The 17061-nt window shown below is 41.0% G+C and overlaps 1 protein-coding gene across 5 annotated transcripts in view; it reads left to right on the plus strand.

The window, feature by feature from the left end:
* Positions 1-16154, plus strand: part of KIF26A (kinesin family member 26A) — a 100170-nt gene extending 84016 nt beyond the window's left edge. For all 5 annotated transcript variants that reach the window (XM_080593216.1, XM_080593217.1, XM_080593218.1 and 2 more), the window contains 10 exons: positions 140-349; positions 2041-2134; positions 2614-2876; positions 3123-3306; positions 3600-3759; positions 5367-5529; positions 6078-9456; positions 12962-13152; positions 14014-14164; positions 14683-16154. In XM_080593216.1, the coding sequence (XP_080449342.1) occupies positions 140-349; positions 2041-2134; positions 2614-2876; positions 3123-3306; positions 3600-3759; positions 5367-5529; positions 6078-9456; positions 12962-13152; positions 14014-14164; positions 14683-14858 (4971 nt within the window). In that variant the 3' untranslated portion in view covers positions 14859-16154. The remainder of the gene's footprint in view (positions 1-139; positions 350-2040; positions 2135-2613; positions 2877-3122; positions 3307-3599; positions 3760-5366; positions 5530-6077; positions 9457-12961; positions 13153-14013; positions 14165-14682) is intronic.
* Positions 16155-17061: the final 907 nt, after the last annotated feature.

A 17061-nucleotide genomic window follows, 5' to 3' on the forward strand; every position in this document is an offset into this window, starting at 1 on the left:
GATTTTGTCCCACGGTTGTCCTGACACGCCTAAATATTATAAATGATCATGTCTTGGGAGGGGGAGCGGGTTTGGGAGGAATGCTTTGCATCTGTTTAGCTGGGAACTAAAGTTGTCAATTTCTTATGAACTTTTGCAGGTGAAAGTGATGGTAAGAATTTGTCCTTCTCAAGGAGCACATGAAACATCTGAATCCATGTCCTTCCTAAAGGTGGATCCACGAAAAAAGCAAATCACTCTTTATGATCCAGCGGCAAGCGGGCCTTCCAACATAGGTCACAGGAGGGGTGTTGTTGCTGTTCCAAAGATGTTTGCCTTTGATGCAGTTTTCCCCCAGGATGCTTCACAGGTATTGAAATCACTTGCATAAACCTCCTGAGTCTTCACTGAATTTCTTCACTGAAAAGGTTGTGAGGCATTGGAACGGGCTGCCCAGGGAAGTGGTTCAGTCACCATTGCTGGAGGTATTCAAAAGATGTGTAGATGCGGTGCTTAGAGACATGGTTTAGTGCTAGACTTGGCTAGGTTAATGATTGGATTTGATGAACTTAGAGGTCTTTTCCAACCTAAATGATTTGATGATTCTTATGGCCGCTGTGTTTCCTCTGCCTTAAGAGTACCATCTTTTTCTGAGGATTTATATTAAAATGAGTTGCCTTAGTGCATGGAAAAAAACACAGTAATGAATAGACAGGTGGGTAAACTCTTACATTTTCAGTTTAGCCAAGATGTAAAATTAAGGAATAAAAGCTGGGGAGATGGATTTACTGACTAACTTATCTCCTTGCCTTTCTCTTGTGTTAGTGAAAGACACAGCCAATTTGAAGTTCACTTTTCACTCCAGTTAGGTTTTAACCCACTTGATGACATGAAGAATGTCCTTCTCCACTGCCTTCAGTGGGCAAGGAGCACGTGCTTAACATTAGCTGCTGAACACCGCTGTTAGAAGAAGAGATACAGCTAACCCTGTGTTACTGCTATACCGAAGTAGTTAGGGAGCTTTTATATTTTCATTGCCTTTTCCAGGTTGCTTATTCTCTGTTTTTGACTGATTATTTTATATTGATTGTGGTACTGATGGTATGTGCCTCTCACAACAGTGATTTCAACATTAGCCTAAAACTTAGTGGCTTTTTCTTACAGATAATAAAACTCCCATTGCTAGCCCTGCTGCAAAGTGGGCTGGCCAGTTGCAGCCACCTTCTGTGTTGGTTTTGGCACCAGCCTTCCGGATTGCTGACGCCTGGTTTGGGCTAGGCTCTTTGAGGTGCTCGTGGTGGACCTTTTGGGTGGCCTGTTTGTGGTGTTTCTGGGTAGTGTTGGCCAGCCCAGCCACTTTTATGCAAGCGTCATTGCTCAAGGCAAGCTCACTGCTGTGCACCTGCAAACAGAGCCTTATCATTTCACTGTAGTTACATATTTAACACACACCACACACAGAGCACTGCCCCACACAGTTGCCATACCTAATAGATCATCATATTGTATATTTGAGACCTTCACTGATGTGGATAAACTGGTTTTGGTACACTCAAGTATTTCAGCAAGTTTTCTTTATTGATAATGCTGTTTCCCCTGGAAAAGGAAAACATGGTGCTATGAAATCTTATTCAGGGATCTTAATGTATTTTCTCCAGTATGAATGTCTTTTTAATTCCTGTGAGCACTGTTGAGTAGCTTAATTTCAGTGGAGTTGCTACTATTGCTGAATAGCCTTGGCTAAGCTATTATACCAGCAGGAAGCCTGGTTGGATAGCATTCAGTTTGCTATGTTAGTCATAGAATCAATATTCCAAGAGAATTGGTTTAATAGAATTGAAAACTATTTCAGGCTGTAGTAGCAGATCTTATTATTTTTTTTAAGATAGTATAGTTACTAAAATAATAGGACTGATGACATAAAAATAAGGAGAATAATGTGGCTCAAAAATATTGAGCCATTCATTTCATACAGAAGAAGACTTAAAAAAAAAAAAAAAAGGCAAACAAAAAAAAACATAGTATATGCTTTTACTTATTTGTCTCTAATCTTTCTTTCAGGCTGAGGTATGCTCTGGAACAGTAGCAGAAGTAATCCAGTCTGTTGTGAATGGTGCAGATGGTTGCATATTTTGCTTTGGTCATGTCAAGCTTGGTGAGCTCCCAAATTCGTTACAGTTAATTACTATGTCAGTCTGGTAATTACATGCTGTCAGCTCCTGGAACAATAAACCTGGAGTATATGAATAGATTAGAATTTCTTTTTAATTAGCTTTGCAAACTTATCATGGTTTATTTCTACACTGGGATTGTAAGCTTTAATTTGAAAAGGTAAAATGTAACATCAGATTAGCTTATTCAAGAGCGAGTTTATATATAGGTGCATTGTGATGAAAATCAAAAGATCAGAGATGTTTTTAAAATTTAATTTGCTGTGGGTCTGAGTTACAAAATGGCAAAAATAATTGAATAAATAGTAATGGATTAATAATTAAATACTTTGCATTTTTGCACATTATTTCCCATTATCTGTGTAGCACATGGCATTGCATATAATGTGCTAGTAGTAATACGAAGAAAAAGTGTCTTGTACAAGAATGGTGAATTAAGTTTACATTTGTCTTTTCATTCTAGGAAAGTCTTTTACCATGATTGGGAAAGATAGTTCCACACAAAGCCTTGGTATCATCCCCTGTGCAATTTCTTGGCTCTTCAAATTAATCAATGAACGTAAAGAAAAAACTGGGACACGTTTCTCTATTAGAGTATCTGCTGTGGAGATCAGTGGCAAAGATGAAAACCTTAAGGATTTGTTAGCTGAAGTAGCCAGTGGCAGCCTTCAGGATGGCCAGTCTCCCGGAGTTTATCTGAGAGAAGATCCAATATGCGGAACACAGGTATAATGGATATCACAGCATAAATTCTCTGAGTAGGACTTCCGTAAACTTTCTATTTCTTTTTATCTGACAACAATTATGAAAATTTTTAAGACAGTAAAAACAAATTTTTGGTTTTAATCTATAAGCCCTGCTCCCATGGTGTAAATATTTGTTTTGTTTAAGTTCTCAAGAGATTTATCCAGTTCAGAGGGGAAAAAAAAAAAGCTCCTGTGCAAATTAGTTATTCTCTTGTTTATGTTCCAGCTTCAAAACCAAAGTGAGCTAAGGGCCCCGACAGCAGAGAAAGCTGCATTTTTCCTTGATGCTGCACTTGCTGCCAGAAGTACCAGCAAACCTGAATGTGACGAAGAAGATAGGAGAAATTCACACATGCTCTTTACTCTTCACATATACCAGTATCGCATGGAGAAGAGTGGCAAAGGAGGAAGTATGAATCTTCTCACCATGTTCTTTATTTTTAAATTACTTCAGTTTGGATTGATTTAACAATAATTTGCAATAAGCTTAGAAAGAAAAAGTGAAATGAACCCTTAAGCCAGTCTACCTATAACTTCAGTAGCTGTAGCTAATACCTGGTTTCCTCACTATTAATATTTAATGTTATCATTATCCTGTGCTGTATTCATTATTTTCTTCATTTGAATATGTTTTGAATACCCAGTCTGGCTTGAGCTCATGCAAACACATGATGTACAACTGGTTTTCCCCTTTTTGTTTTAGTGTCTGGAGGACGCAGCCGTTTGCATCTCATTGATCTAGGAAGCTGTGAAAAAGTGCTGAGCAAGAGCCGAGATGGAGGAGGCTCTCTGTGTTTGTCTCTCTCTGCCCTGGGCAATGTAATTTTGGCCTTAATTAATGGTGCTAAGCATGTGCCATATAAGTAAGTGAATTATTGCATGTATTAGCGTAAATTTGTGGCTGGTGTTACCTTAACAATGAATTGCATTGCATCAGCAAATCACTCTTTACCTAAGATGAAATTAAAGGACGTTTTGTCAGAGAGAGATCTGTCTTCTAAGGTCGCTTACATATTGCAGATATATCTTTTTATCTACCTCTGTGTGTGTGTGTGTATACATACACAGAATGCTTAGAGGTCACATAGTAACATGAAATTCTTACTTAAGTGACCAAAAAATTGTATGGTTATTGTCATATATTAAATTTGGGTGAATGGTTAAGACGGTTTGATTCTTGAAAAATGCAGGGAAAAATGGTGAATTTTTTTTCTGTCGTCTGTTTCCTGGGTCTTGGATTTAGACCTGTCTCAGCCAGCTGGACAGGAATAGTAAACACTTCCATCAAAATTTCATAGAATTTTGTCTCCTTTTACCAAATTTAGAAATTATATTGAAATTCAGAAAAAAAGATGAGCACCATGTTGCACAGTTTAGCAGAAGTGAACATTTATGCATATTGCTTTGTTGAGTGTACTTGAAAATAATGTTATGTTAAATGCACCAGTCAAGAGCCCAGCCCAAAGACAAGATCCACAATGTAAACATCCCTACCAGAAGTTGGCCTTCTGTCCTTAAATTTAATTGCTACTTGTCTTTATAACATCGTTCCTTCATTATCAATCATGTCATTTCACTTATTTATCTAGTGTTGCATCTCAAACAGGTGTTCTTTCTTTCTGTATTAAACAGAAAGTAGATAACTTCCTCAGGCTAGTTGCTACATTTGTGGATGGAGTACGGGTTGGATGTGTTAGAATAGGGAAGGACAGATCTTCAACTTTGTCACCTACTGTAATTTGGTGAGCATAGACTTGATGGTAGTTCCCACATATTGAGCCAGCTCGGAGTTGTGATGGAAGCAGCCTCCAGGGAGCCTTGGGTACATGTGTTGGGGATCCATGGAGGACAAAATGTCACCTATTCTGTCAGCTTTGCTTTCCATAGCTGATGATTGCATCATCAAGAAAATCTTCAGAGAGAAATTTAGCTTCCCATTTGTGATGTCAGAGCAGAGCACTGCAGGCAGAATGGAAACTAGATTAGTTAAGATGGCACTGATAATATGTTTCTGATATCTAATGTTATTTGTTTAGGATTTTCATACTGTTTCTGTTGACTTTTTTTTTTCTTATCAAAATTATTAGCATGTAGCTTGCAGAGCTTAGATATTCAGATGCAAAGTCTGCTCAGGTAAAAATAAAGCAATCATGAGCTGCTTGGGTAGTATGAGATAGACCTGAAATAACTAAACTAGTTATCAATCGTTTTACAGTTGTCTCAAATAACAAATAAAATGACTTACGCTACAAATACACAGGCAAATAAATTGTCAAAATGCTTGTTATCTTTGTATGTGTGTGTTTAGACACATTTTTAAGTATGGTCAAATAATAAGAGAAATTTCTTATTGACGTGTACCATAGTTGCATATATCCTATGAGAATGAAAGCACAACTTGTGGTGTAAAAATCTGCAAAAAAAATTGTTTTTTCTTTAAACCATCCTAATTTTCTCAATTGTTACACAGGGACAACAAGTTGACAATGTTGTTGAGGGAATCACTTGGGAACATCAACTGCAGAACTACTATGATTGCGCATATTTCTGACTCCCCAGTCAATTATGCAGAAACTCTCACCACCATTCAGCTTGCATCACGAATCCACCGAATGAGAAAGAAGAAATCCAAGGTTGGTGCACAAACAAGCTACAATTAATTCATTTGAAAATAAGTTTTTCTAGCCTCTCGGTGGGGGAACGTGGGATTTCTTGGCGGTAAGAAATAGTACAAAATGCATGAAAGCTCAGGAGAGGAACTGACAAATGACTTGGCACCAAGCCATCATCCCACCCTCAATTCTTAATCCTGAAATTCCCTTTCTTTTTGTTCCAAATGTATTCTTTCTTTGCTTGTATGCGAAACTATCTCAAAAGCTTCAATTTGTGTTAATTAAAAAAACAAGAAGAAATGGAAAACTGTTGAGGAGAAAGACAACATATAATATTTAATGTAAACTATCTGAAAAGCTGTGATAGATTCCTCCTAATTCAGTAAAATCTATGTAGCATGACCTTGTTACTTTAATTCACACAGTAATATTTTTCCTCTAGATGTAATTGTAATCGTACACAGAGCACAGACTATATAGAAAACCTACCTTTTTATCAATAAAGTGCATTTATGTATACCTATATATCAATTCACGTGAATAATTTTTCCCTTTTTGATCATTTGCAGTATGCATCCAGCTCATCTGGAGGAGAGAGCTCATGTGAAGAAGGACATGTCAGAAGACCTCCCCATCTGCGACCATTCCACCCACGAACGGTTGCCCTTGACCCTGACCTTCCTGTCCTGAGTATATCTAGTGATCCTGATTATTCTTCTAGCAGTGAACAGTCTTGTGATACTGTCATCTACGTTGGTCCCAATGGTGCCGCTTTGTCTGACAGGGAATTGACAGATAATGAAGGTCCTCCGGAGTTTGTTCCCATAATCCCATCCCTGAACAAGAAGAGAAGTAAAGACAATTCTGCTACTGGTAGGAGTTCTGACAAGGACCATTTTAAATGCAACACTTTTGCTGAACTGCAAGAAAGGTTAGAGTGCATTGATGGAAGTGAGGAACCCATCAGATTTGCTTGTGGAGAAATCTCTGTTGCGTCCAATTGTAATCCATTGCCTGGAGGTACAGAAAATGCACAGTCTAAACTGATAAAGGAAAAAATATCTCCTCCTTCTGGAGGATTTAAGAAACCAGTTCCACAAGAAACTGCATCTCCAAAAAAAGGACATAACCTTCCTTTCCAGACTGTTGCACCAAAGGGTGGCAATGGTAATTGTCATGAGAAGAACACACCTCACTTGAAAACAGAGCTTTCCAAGCCACAGAGCAGAGCTGACAGCAAAATAACAGTACTGGAGGGAGAGAGAGAGACAATCACTGATTCCCTGCAGTCCTCAAGGTGTAGCCCTTCAAAGAATTTGGAGCAGAATAAAGCTACAGCTGGCTGCGTCACTAAAGAAAAGTCCTTGTATGCGAAGAGACCCTTGCCAAGCCCAGCACCCCCACCTCCACAGCAGAAAGAGCAGGTGCCAGGCCCCAGTGCTCAGAGTTTGGAGCTGGACAATAGCAGTGCAGTTCGCACTCCTCCTGTGGGAATGAGCAAGCAGATGGCAAACAAACCTGAGCAGAACCCCCAAGGAAGCACATTTCTGGTTGGTAGCAATGCCCAGAATCAGTCAGGTGCTATAGAGGTACACAGCTTCCGGTCAGCGTTCAGAGGTAAATGTTTTGATCGGGATATACTAACCACCACGGTGACTTTGCAGCAGCCCGTTGAGCTGAATGGAGAGGATGAACTTGTTTTCACTGTGGTGGAAGAACTGTCCATCAGCGGGATTATGGATAACGGAAGACCTTCAAGTATCATTAGCTTTAACAGTGACTGCTCCCTTCAGGCTCTCGCATCAGGTTCGAGGCCAGTTAGTATTATCAGCAGCATAAACGATGAGTTTGATGCTTATACCTCACAGGAAACTTCTACTGGTGTAAATATTGATATTGTTGTGCCCTTTGCTAAGGATCCCTTTACCAGCAGCAGACGTTCCTCCATCAGTTCATGGCTCAGTGAAGTCAGCATCTGTACAATTGAAAGTGATGGAGCCCAGTCTAGTGACAGTTTTGTTGCTCAGTCATCTTACAGCTGTAACAAGTCTGAGGAACCATTCAATTTGGATTCACCCAATTCATCCGTCCCCCTAAAAAGCGCTCTGAATGATAGTGGATTTTGCTTCTCTGAACTGGACAGTGAGAGCATGAATTCTAGCAAGCTGTCCTCAGGCTTTGGCAAAAGCCCGCAAACCTCTGAAACTACCAAAGCATCTCAGATTAAAAGTGCTTTTTGTGTCACTGATCAGCCTGTAAAAATAAAATGTGGTAATTCTCGCGATACACCTGTAATAGAAACAATACATTCTAGTCTTCCTAGGAAAACAAAAACTACCTCGTCTCCAATCCACAATAATACTGTCCTTAGCTATAAAGAGCTGCAGAATCCACATTGCATATTTGAAGATCCCTGGCTGTTGCGCACAGATAATCAGCTGGAAACGAAACCTGCAGATGCGTTGCTGTCTCCAAAATCTCACACATTTGGTACTGAGAAGCAGCCAGGAAAAGCTGCCCAGTATTTTGGTGCAGCATCTGGGCCAACGAAGTCACAGACTATGCTCACCTGTTCGCAGAGGGTTGTAGATGGTTGTGAAATGGCCTGCAAATCCTCCAGCGGAGCTGCAAAGAAGTCAGAAGCTGTGATGAAGATGCCACAGCTGAAGAGAGGAGCCACCACACTGGGAGTGATGCCAGTATCGCATGCTAACAGTAGTTTGTCGGAGGCCATCACACGAGGGAATTCGGATGCTCCCATGGCCACTGGCAGCTTGAAATCTTCACTGGGAAAGAAGAGTGTGCCACAGAAGTCAAGCTTGTTGCCCAGGCCAGGTGGGCCAACACCTCCAACACCTCCCGTACGCAAATCGAGCCTGGAGCAGAAACCTGTTGCTCTGGGAAATGGTGGGGGAAAAGCCACCAGCTTGGACTTTGCCAGAGCTGCCACACCAAAGGCTGAGGATGAAATGGATTTGCGTTTGAAAGCTGGGTCTTACTTCAGTGAAAGTGCCAGCAGTAGAATGAACCTGAAGGGTGACCACTCTTTGCCTAAGATGACATCAAGCTTGAAGGCGAAGGCGTCAAAGAGTGAAGCCGTGCACCGCTATGGAAGCCACATGTCCCTGGAGAGGTGTGACAGCCTGACATCAGTCGGATCCAAAGCAAATGTGGCGAGGGAAAATGGAAACCCCGGAAATAGCCGGACAGGACGCTCTGTCCCTAGGCTGGGCGTCCCCCCTGTTGCCTCTGGTGTGGCTTTACCACCACCCTTCACCGCCCCTGCACCTGGAAAAAACAGCCAGGCAAAACCCACAGCTAACCAGAAGGTCCAAGCCAGTGGGAATAAAAACCGGGGCCTCTCTGCCAGTGGGTCAAAGTCCCTCAGCTCCTCCGTGAAGTCCCTGGCGCAGCCCGTGGGGAAGGGCTCTGGCGTGGCCCCTAGTGGGAAGGCGGCCCCCCGCTCCGTGCAGCCTGTCAGCGGCAAACCCGGCCGAGGGACCATCATGGGGACCAAGCAGGCCATGAGGGCGGCCAACAGCCGTGTGAACGAGCTGGTGTCAGGCGGCTCTGTCAAGGTGGGCCACTTCCGAGGCTCCACTGACTCTGACAGCGGCAATGATAGCGGCATTAACCTCAGTGATGAGAAGTCGCAGGTCCCGGTGCTGCCGTCTCCCTACAGCAAGATAACGGCACCCCGGCGGCCTCAGCGGTACAGCAGCGGGCATGGTAGTGACAACAGCAGCGTCCTAAGCGGGGAGCTGCCACCAGCCATGGGGAGGACGGCTCTCTTTTACCACAGCGGTGGCAGCAGCGGCTATGAGAGCATGATTCGGGACAGCGAGGCCACGGGCAGTGCCTCCTCGGCGCATGACTCCATGAGTGAAAGTGGGATGTCGTCGCCGGGCCGGATGAGGAGCCTCAAGTCTCCCAAGAAACGATCAACAGGTAAGGAAGGAAGGGGAGGGCAGCCAGGTGGCCGCTAGTGTGCTGCTGAGTCCCTCAGGATGGGGGATTTTCACAGCACCTCCAGCTGAGAGGGAGAGGTGGTTTGGGGGGAGCTCAAAGCCAGGTCTGCCTGCATGCACTTGTGTGCTTGTATCGCTGTGACAGCAGCTACTTGTCATTTATTTCACTTCAAAGCTGCAGGTGTGACACAGGTGCTGTGGCGGAGAGGGCAGGAGAGGCGCTGTGTGCCCCGGGGCGACGGCAGCCTCCCTGTGAGGGAGGAGGCAGCAGATGGCCGTCAGCAGACAGGGGATGTGCCTTCCTCAGCGGGGTTGGTGGCGAGCACGGCACCAGGACGGCCCAGATTAGGAGGGTGTATGGGTGGATTGGGAAGAGTGAGGGTGCTGATAGCTTTTATGAGGATCAAGTGAGAAATTCTTGTGCAGGCTGAGGGAGAATGGGGAGAGAAGGGCAGTGAGGAGAGGAGGAGCTCTGACGCTGGGAGTTGGTGAGAAAAATTTCAGTGAGGTGGGCTGGGGCTCCCATTTGGAAACAAGGGAATACGCCTGGAGGGGAGAATAGCGCTTGTGAATTAATGAGGATTGCTGGATGCACGTTAGGTTATCCAAAGGTAGGACTTGGGGGCAGACCAGAAGGGTGCATATGCAAGATGCAAGCAAATCCTATGTTACTGCTACCAGCTAATCGCAAAATTATAGTGTTGCTCTGTAGTAGTGGTTTTATAATGTAATTTTAGAGTGCACGTGTAGATTCTGTAAACAATAGCAAACTGATGGGGGGATTGGTTCAGAAGAGGCTCCTGCTCACATACTGTGCCAAGGCAGATGCCTCTGACTGCACCGTGCAAAGGTGGGCGTACAAGTGCCAGGTCCTTTTTTCTGCTCTCTGGTGCCTTTCCTTGTTGCTTTCGCAAGTGGTGCACATGTAAGTGCCCCCCTTCATGTAAGCTGGTGGTAGCCAGATTCAGAATCAGGGTCGTATGACTGCTGTTACAGTACTCATTTTTATTGATCTAGCTCAGAGTCCTGTAGTGTCGTAAAGAATTGGTAACAATCGGTGCTGTGTAGCTAATGACCAGCAGCCTCATTCAGCACCCTAAGCATACTGACTGGTAGAAATATAGTAGGATTTGATACCAGCAATGCACTGAATTTGAGTTTTTGGTTGGAGAAGGATAATTATTGCAGTCCTTGTAGACATCCATAATGCTCAATTCTGGCTCAGAAACCAGAAAAAATCCAGCCCAAGTGAGTTAAACTGACGTAGATCTTAGGGTGCTTTCTGGTCAAAGCAACTGAGTTGCTTCAGCAGGTGATAAATCAGTTTGGAAACTTAGTGCAGCATTTTGCTGCAGTTCTCTTTCCATAGCATATCAACCTCTTAAACCTTTCCTACAAATCAATATTAACAGCTGTAAAATTTGTGCACATATTGAGAAGGCATTACCCACTGATGGATTTCTATTTGTTTTTGCCTCAGGAAATGCTTATAAGGTCTTTAAAAATGACAAACTATTTCTTTTTCCGATTGAAATTACTCTATATCAGTAAATTATGTATTACTTTTGTGGAATGCTTTAGACTTTGAGACCATAATGTATTTTATACATGAAAAAAGATTTCTAGGTACTTTGTGAAATATTTCTTAGAAGAAATGTTTGATGCAGACCCATTATTGGCCTAAAATATATTGTAATCTTTGCCAAGTGTTAGAGATTCTTGATGTTGCTTACATTGCTCCAAACTGTGTTTTAGCTGTGCAGTCTCTGCATATAAGGAAGCTATGGAAGGGAAACCCATCCTGTGGAGAGATTCTACTCCCTTGGATGTTGCTGGATACCTTGTTCCCTTATCCTTGAACTTCATCTTTGCAGAAACAACATCAACTTTGGACTTTGGCTGGTTCAGTGGAAGGACTTTAAGTTTGTCTGTTTAGTGTATAAGTCTTACTGCATCTGTTCAATGTTCTTTTCAGACAGAATCCTGCTCTTACCAATGTAGTTCCAAGATCAGAGCTACAGTGGGTGATTTCAGCAGGCAAATAGCGGTGATTCAAGCTAAATAAGTTGGGTCGTGAGAATGATGAACAGGTGTTGTAGAAGTAGAATCAAGTCTTACCCTTTCCAAATATTCCCTTTACGATTGTTGTTACTTAGAAGTTAACAAGGATGTAATGAAGAATAAGGGATATTTTTCTTAAGACTATGTAAACCAGATAACTCTTCAAGTATCTGTGGAGGTGCATTGTTCTCAGGGCTGCCTGCAGGACTTCTGTCTCCATTTTCTCCGGAAGCTTGTGGCAGGGCTTACTTGATGGCCTTAATATGAATTTTACTTTCCTGCAGAGGTCTCAGGCCCAGTATTTACCTTGGGAGCACTTTCCTCTGAACAACAGTGTCTTGTCTGTTGGATATGCTCCCTTTGGTAAGATGACCAGAAGTAATAAGACTCCTTACCTCTGAGCTGGTTTTCAATTAAAGCTGTTTATACTTCCTGCTAACATGTGACATTTAAGTTTGTTTCTGGTGGCCTTCAGTCCTCCTGTTTGCCTAGGGATTGGACAGCAGGCTTGTTAACATTGTCTGAGCAGCCCCGTGTGTGTGTACTCATCCTCAATATATGTAGTGTAGTCGTCAATCTTTGAGAGAACGAAGAGAGAGACATTACCATAAAAAATGTTGGAAAAAAAAGTGCCAGCTCTCGTATACAAAAGTAACGGTATTTTTGAAGGACACAAGTCAGCTTCTGCTGTAGGAAACGTAAGTCTTGGCAATTGTATCAATGTAATGGTTTGCTGCTCATTTGGGGAAAAAAAGGAATCGGTGAGGTTTGTCATGCTCTGACCTTCTGAGTGTTAGTGCAAATAGTCAGTGATAGGCCTGGACATTGGAGGTGACTCAAATTGCAGCTTGGTTGGTTGCTGCCTTCTGAAGTGCCAAAGACCTAATTCCATGGTGTCATTGAAAACTGCTGGTATTTAGCTCCTTAAAGGTATTGGTGGTAGTTCTGGAGAGAGCTGTTGGCTCTTTGCAAAGAAGTAATGCAATGAAGGGGATCTTAGATAGTCTTTCTCGGCTTAAACTGGAGGAGCAGGATATTTTCTGACTTGTCTGTCATTATCAGTATTGGTCTGAAATTACTCACAATCACATTTCCATTGCAAGGTAATGAGTACCATAATAGCTCACCAAAGATAAATTAACCCAGGAAAATATTTTTGCAAGGAGAGAATAAACAACTGGGGCTCAGTCATCTGCTTTGGGAAGAGGAACTGCTCTTACTCCCATCGGTAAACCAATAGGAAAATATTTTGCCAAGACAGTAACCAAGTCAGCAGCCTGAGGATACTTTACTAAAAGGAAAAGAGCAAGAAAAGCATTTCTTCTAAGTTTCTGGAGAACCTAGATCTTTAATTTGCTGCAGTAATGTTCTACAGTCTGTTAGTCCTCCTAGAGTCTGATGAACACTTGTCTTTTGTGTTTTAGGTCTCCAGCGTCGTAGACTGATTCCTGCTCCATTGCCAGATGCTGCCTCACTAGGAAGAAAACCCAGTGTCACTGGCCAATGGGTTGACCTACCACCTTTGCCAGGCACTTTAAAAGAGCCATTTGAAATTAAAGTTTATGAGATTGATGATGTGGAACGATTACAGCGACACAGACAAGAGGAAACTGAGGTCAGCACATATTTTACAACAACTGTAGACAAATTACAGTATACAGGCAGAATCCTTACCTGAATGCTGGAATGGTGTTCAGGAAATTGATTGCAATTAAAGCACTATAATTATTAATTTTACAATTCATATGTTGGGGTACCCTTAACACAGAAAATCGAAATGATTACTGTCTAAAATTAATTGTGTTTAACATGACTGATGGTGTAAATGGAAGTTACCGATGAATATATTATGAGAAGACTTTATAATCTTACCCTAGTTGATGAAACCTTACAGCCTTTCTCAACTGTAGGGTCATTAACTCTTTATGTAAATGACGGGATTCTGTTAAGTCAGGGATACACTGAGTATGGTTTGTTTGTAATTGGGAAACACCAGCTAATTCTATTTTGGAGACAAGAATTTCTATATTCTTCTGATGCCTTTTTCCCATTTCTTTCATAATAGCCTTTCCAGGATGTTGAGAAGGTAGGAATACTTTTAAGAAAATAAGAATTCATATGTTTTAGGATTAAATATGACACATTATTATTAGGCTTTGTTTATCATTTGCACTACTGGAAAAAATTCCTCTACAAACTTTAGTAATCTCAAAATGTATTGGAGATGTTTACTAATTCAGAGAAGTGCAACAAATGCTCTAGTGATGTAGTATGCTGTTCCTCTAGATTGGAGGCCATTAATTTACACTCCAAATTAAAAAACAAATACCACCGCCACCGAAAACCAACTTCAACAACAACAAAAACCCTTGCCTCCTAAGTCATAAGTAGTGAGCTGGGAGCAATTTGTGTCCAGCTGTTGGAGGTCAGCTCATAACAGGCAAATTCATGAAATGTTTTTTCTGTGTTTTAAAAGGGTCTGATGTATTTCCATACCAAGCTGAAGATACTAGAGAGGCGCCAGCAGCGAATCAGAGAAGTAAAGGCAAAGCATGAGTTTTTGAAGGAAGAGTTGGAGGAGACAAAGTGCAGGTTGATGATGGATCCAAATAAGTGGAAAGAAGACTGTAAGTCTTAGCAAAATAGTAGTATGATCAGCATGTAACAATTTTTCAGCATGTGAGCAGTCCCACTGACAAAGATAAGCAGTTGCTAAGATACTCTGCTGAAATGAACTCTAAAGTACTCTGTGACCCCATTAGCATTTCTGTGATACAGATTTTTTTTTTCAGTGCTGGATAGTATCAGAAATGGAAGAGCTAAAAAAAAAAATACAGTGGAAACTCACTGTGATTCTTGTTAATATTTATATAATCTTTCGTTATCCTTCTTTCCAAAGAAGGAAAAGATGTTTCCAAATCCATTTTATGGTTGGGAAACTGAGGCATGAGATTTGCTCACAGATTGAGTGCTGTGCTTAAATGGAGCCTCAAGGTAGAGGTTTGCATCTGCTGAACACAGTGAAAAAATTTCTTAGTTGAAGAGACGTAAGATAGTCCTCTACATGATTTTCTCCCTTGTGATAGAATACTGTTTTGCTGTGAGATGTTTATCTTACATATTTTATTTATTTTTTGTCTGACAGTTGAAGTGGATCCTGATCTTGATAAGGAGTCACAGGAATACCTGGAGGCACTGGAACAAGTGACAGAGGAACTGGAGCAGTGTGTTAATCTTTGCAAGTCACACATCATGATAGTGACGTGTTTTGATATTGGAATAACAGATGTACAAGATGGAGTAAGGGAAGTGGAAGTTTGAAGAGAGGTTTTTTTAAGGGACTGAAGGAAGTGAAGCTGGATTGTCCGACATGAAGTAAAGAGATGAAGTCGCTGGAAGGTGAAGGAGGAAAGGTGAAGACTAAAAAGCAACAATGAATGTTGTAGGAGAAAGAAACAGATGAGGGGATGGGAATGTTCATAAATCATTTGGTGCCTCAACGTGACCTGAACTGTACAAAGATAAAAGTAGGAACAAGTACTGCTTCTGCCAGATGGAAGCCAAGAAATTTAGTACAAACCAAGACGTTAAAAAACAAACATACAATGGAAGTGCCTTTAAAGATCATTTGATTTTCATTTTTGTATTTGGTGCTAGAATTAAAGCCAGCAAACCTAAGCAGACCACAAAATGTATTCCTACGAAATATTTTATACTGTATAGTGTATTTATGACTATATGTAAAAAATAAAAAAACAGCATTGTAGCAAAAGCAATAAGTAAATTATGTTTTCATACCTGAACTTGCCTTCTTGTTTCATAGAAAAGCTGTTTTATGTAGCAGAATTAAAATTGTATTATAATTGTTTTCTTGGTTAGGGTTCAAGATATTTTTATGAACATTTATCTATTGAAAAGGTGTATTATGGCATTTTGAGATGATTGTTTTACCTTCAGGTTTTGTATTATTACTTTTTCAGATCAAAATAAATGTTTGTTTTCCATTTTATATATACATATATAGATATATATTAACTGCTTACCTACTTTTTTGGTTACTAACCTCACTTATCACAGACCTGGTCTTTTTGGAGTCGTTAACTTAAGGTGAGGATGTCTACAAAGGGCACTGTGGTTTGTTTTGGTTTTCTTTTTTCCTCTTTGACTGCAGGAATTGAGAATTATGTTTATTACCAAAACCATAAAACAAACAAAAAAAAGGAAACAAAGTTTTTGTAAATGTTAAGTTAGGTCCATATTTTTATATAGTTTTGACTATAAATATAGCATTTGCATTTTGAACTTTTAAGACAAATAGTATATCTTTTTACAGTTTTTCTAAGGAAGGCAAACCCTCAGGATCAAGTTTATACATGCTGCATGAGATTTGTGCTTTTTTGAAGGAGGCCACTTAAGTGTGGGAACTATTGATAAATTGTTGCCAAACAAATACTTTTGAAAAGGTTTAATAGTGTATGTAATACCACATTTCATAATGAATCATATTTTCTGATCATCTTCCTTTTTATGGTTTTTTCAAGTCCTTTGTACAAATATGTATTATAACAGCTTGCTTCAGTTTTTATCTGTGAATAAAAGATACATCTATTGTTACGATTTCTTCTTGCTATGTAAGTGATCTTAATGTTAGGAAGAGAGAGGATGGCCTGTGGTGCACAATACTAAATGTCATATCTCTTTGCCCAAGAGAGATAATGGAAGAGAGTTTTGACATTAGTCATCACAAACCAATCAGGAGAGAGGCAAAACACCAAAGGGTAAAATAAATAGCAATGATAATACTTACATTCTCTTAGCACTTCATAGCTTACAGAACAAAGACCATCAGCTCAGATGCTTGTTTTCCCTGATGGGACAAAGCAATTAAAAATGGGTCTACAAACACACACAAACTTTAGGAACTGGAATCAAGCCCTGGGCCCTCTTGGTCCATCACAGCATTTATTTCTGCTGCATTTGCTCTCTGGTTAGGCAGTAGCTGTGCCTGGTGCTCATTTCCCACTGATGCCAGCTGCAGTAACTCCAGGCAGATTGAATATAAAGCTAGTGCTTCTAATGGCACCATCACAAGTATTTTCCAGCCATTTGGTCAAATGGGGTCTGTAATGCCTGAAGTTTTCCCCTCCCTCTTTCTCTTCTTTTGTAGCCTTAACAGCACAGCATCCAAGCACTGCATTCTCTTACCTTCCTAAGATGTCTGTGAGGGGTGTAGATGCTTTTTTCATTCTACAGCTGGAGGATGGAGGAGAGTGAGAGCAAGAGTCTGATGCTCAAATACCTTTATGACTTGGCATAGGTTACAAGGGATGCCCTGCTCTTATGTGGTTTATCCCTGGAAAAGGATGCACCATGTTTACTTGTTGAAATTTGGTACTACAGTGAGTTGTATGCAGGGGAAAGTGGCATCTAGAATTTCTGGAGGGTCCCTGTACTGATATCCTTGAATAGCAGATACATTTATTAAGTTGTAAATTCTTGTGTTTACTTTCTATGCGTGTGCAGA

Source organism: Anser brachyrhynchus (genome assembly GCF_964034855.1).
Source record: "Anser brachyrhynchus genome assembly, chromosome: 5".
NCBI lineage: Eukaryota > Metazoa > Chordata > Aves > Anseriformes > Anatidae > Anser > Anser brachyrhynchus.